We start from the raw sequence: 1041 nt of genomic DNA, 5'->3' as shown, positions 1-1041 counted from the left end.
AACTTTGATTTTTAATAAGAATTCGGTTCACCTAACAGATACATATTCCCTTGCAGTACTTATCACACTAAATAAAATAACTCTTACAGAGACGAGACATTTTGTAACTATAATGGAGTTTATACATAGCTTTGAGATTAAAGAGTCTAGAGAGCAATAAAGATAGTAGATTATACAAGCGCAGGAGCAACAACACATCAAATCGGAGAAACTTCAACTGTACGTACCCTTTTCCATAACAAATATTACACACCTTATCTCATGACAGGCCACAGCGTGACTCCAGCCGTTGGCAACTGTGGCCGAATCACAGGAACTCGCTTCACAATAGAGAATGCTTCGTTAAGACGTGCCGCGCGGCTTGTGAACTGAGATATATTCTGTGCATAAAAAGGAAAATTTAATCAAAACATTTTATATTTTACAGTAACAAAGAACGGATACAACGTCATTAGGGGACTTGGGTCATGTATGCTCGATATTATACTCTTGAATTACTAAGATTTTAACCATGACGAAGTCGCACTACAATCATGAATTTGGTTCTCTCTTGAAAGCATGCTTCAGACAATATGAGCCATAAGCAATGAAATCAGTTCAATTCAGTTTGACTACCATTTCAAGAAGAAAAGTAATTCATTCTTAAACTACTAACCTTGTCATCAACAGTTACTTTGAGCTGCAATGCTGCCTTGGCCTTTTTCTTCATCTTATACAACCTACGGCCCACAATAAGAAAAGCCATGACAGCAGCAGCAACAGAAATTGTCCAGACAGGGGTGCTAACTCTAAAAGCACAGTATTTGACAAGTTGTATTGGCACCTTCCACCACACTATGCTCCTCCTCTTCTGGTATCCTCCTCCTCCTCCTCCTGCATCATTACTCCTCTGTTCTACTACTTGAATCTTCTCTTCATTTCCCTGCAGAATTCCTTCATTTTGTCCAGCACTTGTTATCGGATTACTCTCGGATTCTTCAACAGTTTCAGTTGTTATCTCTTCTTCAAAACTACCGTCAAATTCACTTTTAGCCTCCGGCT

General features: G+C 38.9%; 1 protein-coding gene across 1 annotated transcript; it reads right to left on the bottom strand.

Annotated features, from left to right (window-relative positions):
- Positions 1-26: 26 nt before the first annotated feature.
- Positions 27-1036, bottom strand: LOC124890470 (the record flags this gene model as incomplete). The annotated part of the gene is made up of 2 exons (XM_047402306.1): positions 27-380; positions 656-1036. Coding segments are annotated over 2 exons (507 nt in total), but the record flags the coding sequence as incomplete, so codon positions are not given.
- Positions 1037-1041: the final 5 nt, after the last annotated feature.

Source organism: Capsicum annuum, unplaced genomic scaffold (assembly GCF_002878395.1).
Source record: "Capsicum annuum cultivar UCD-10X-F1 unplaced genomic scaffold, UCD10Xv1.1 ctg18420, whole genome shotgun sequence".
NCBI classification, from domain to species: domain Eukaryota; kingdom Viridiplantae; phylum Streptophyta; class Magnoliopsida; order Solanales; family Solanaceae; genus Capsicum; species Capsicum annuum.
This window is presented reverse-complemented; position numbering and strand designations above follow the sequence as displayed.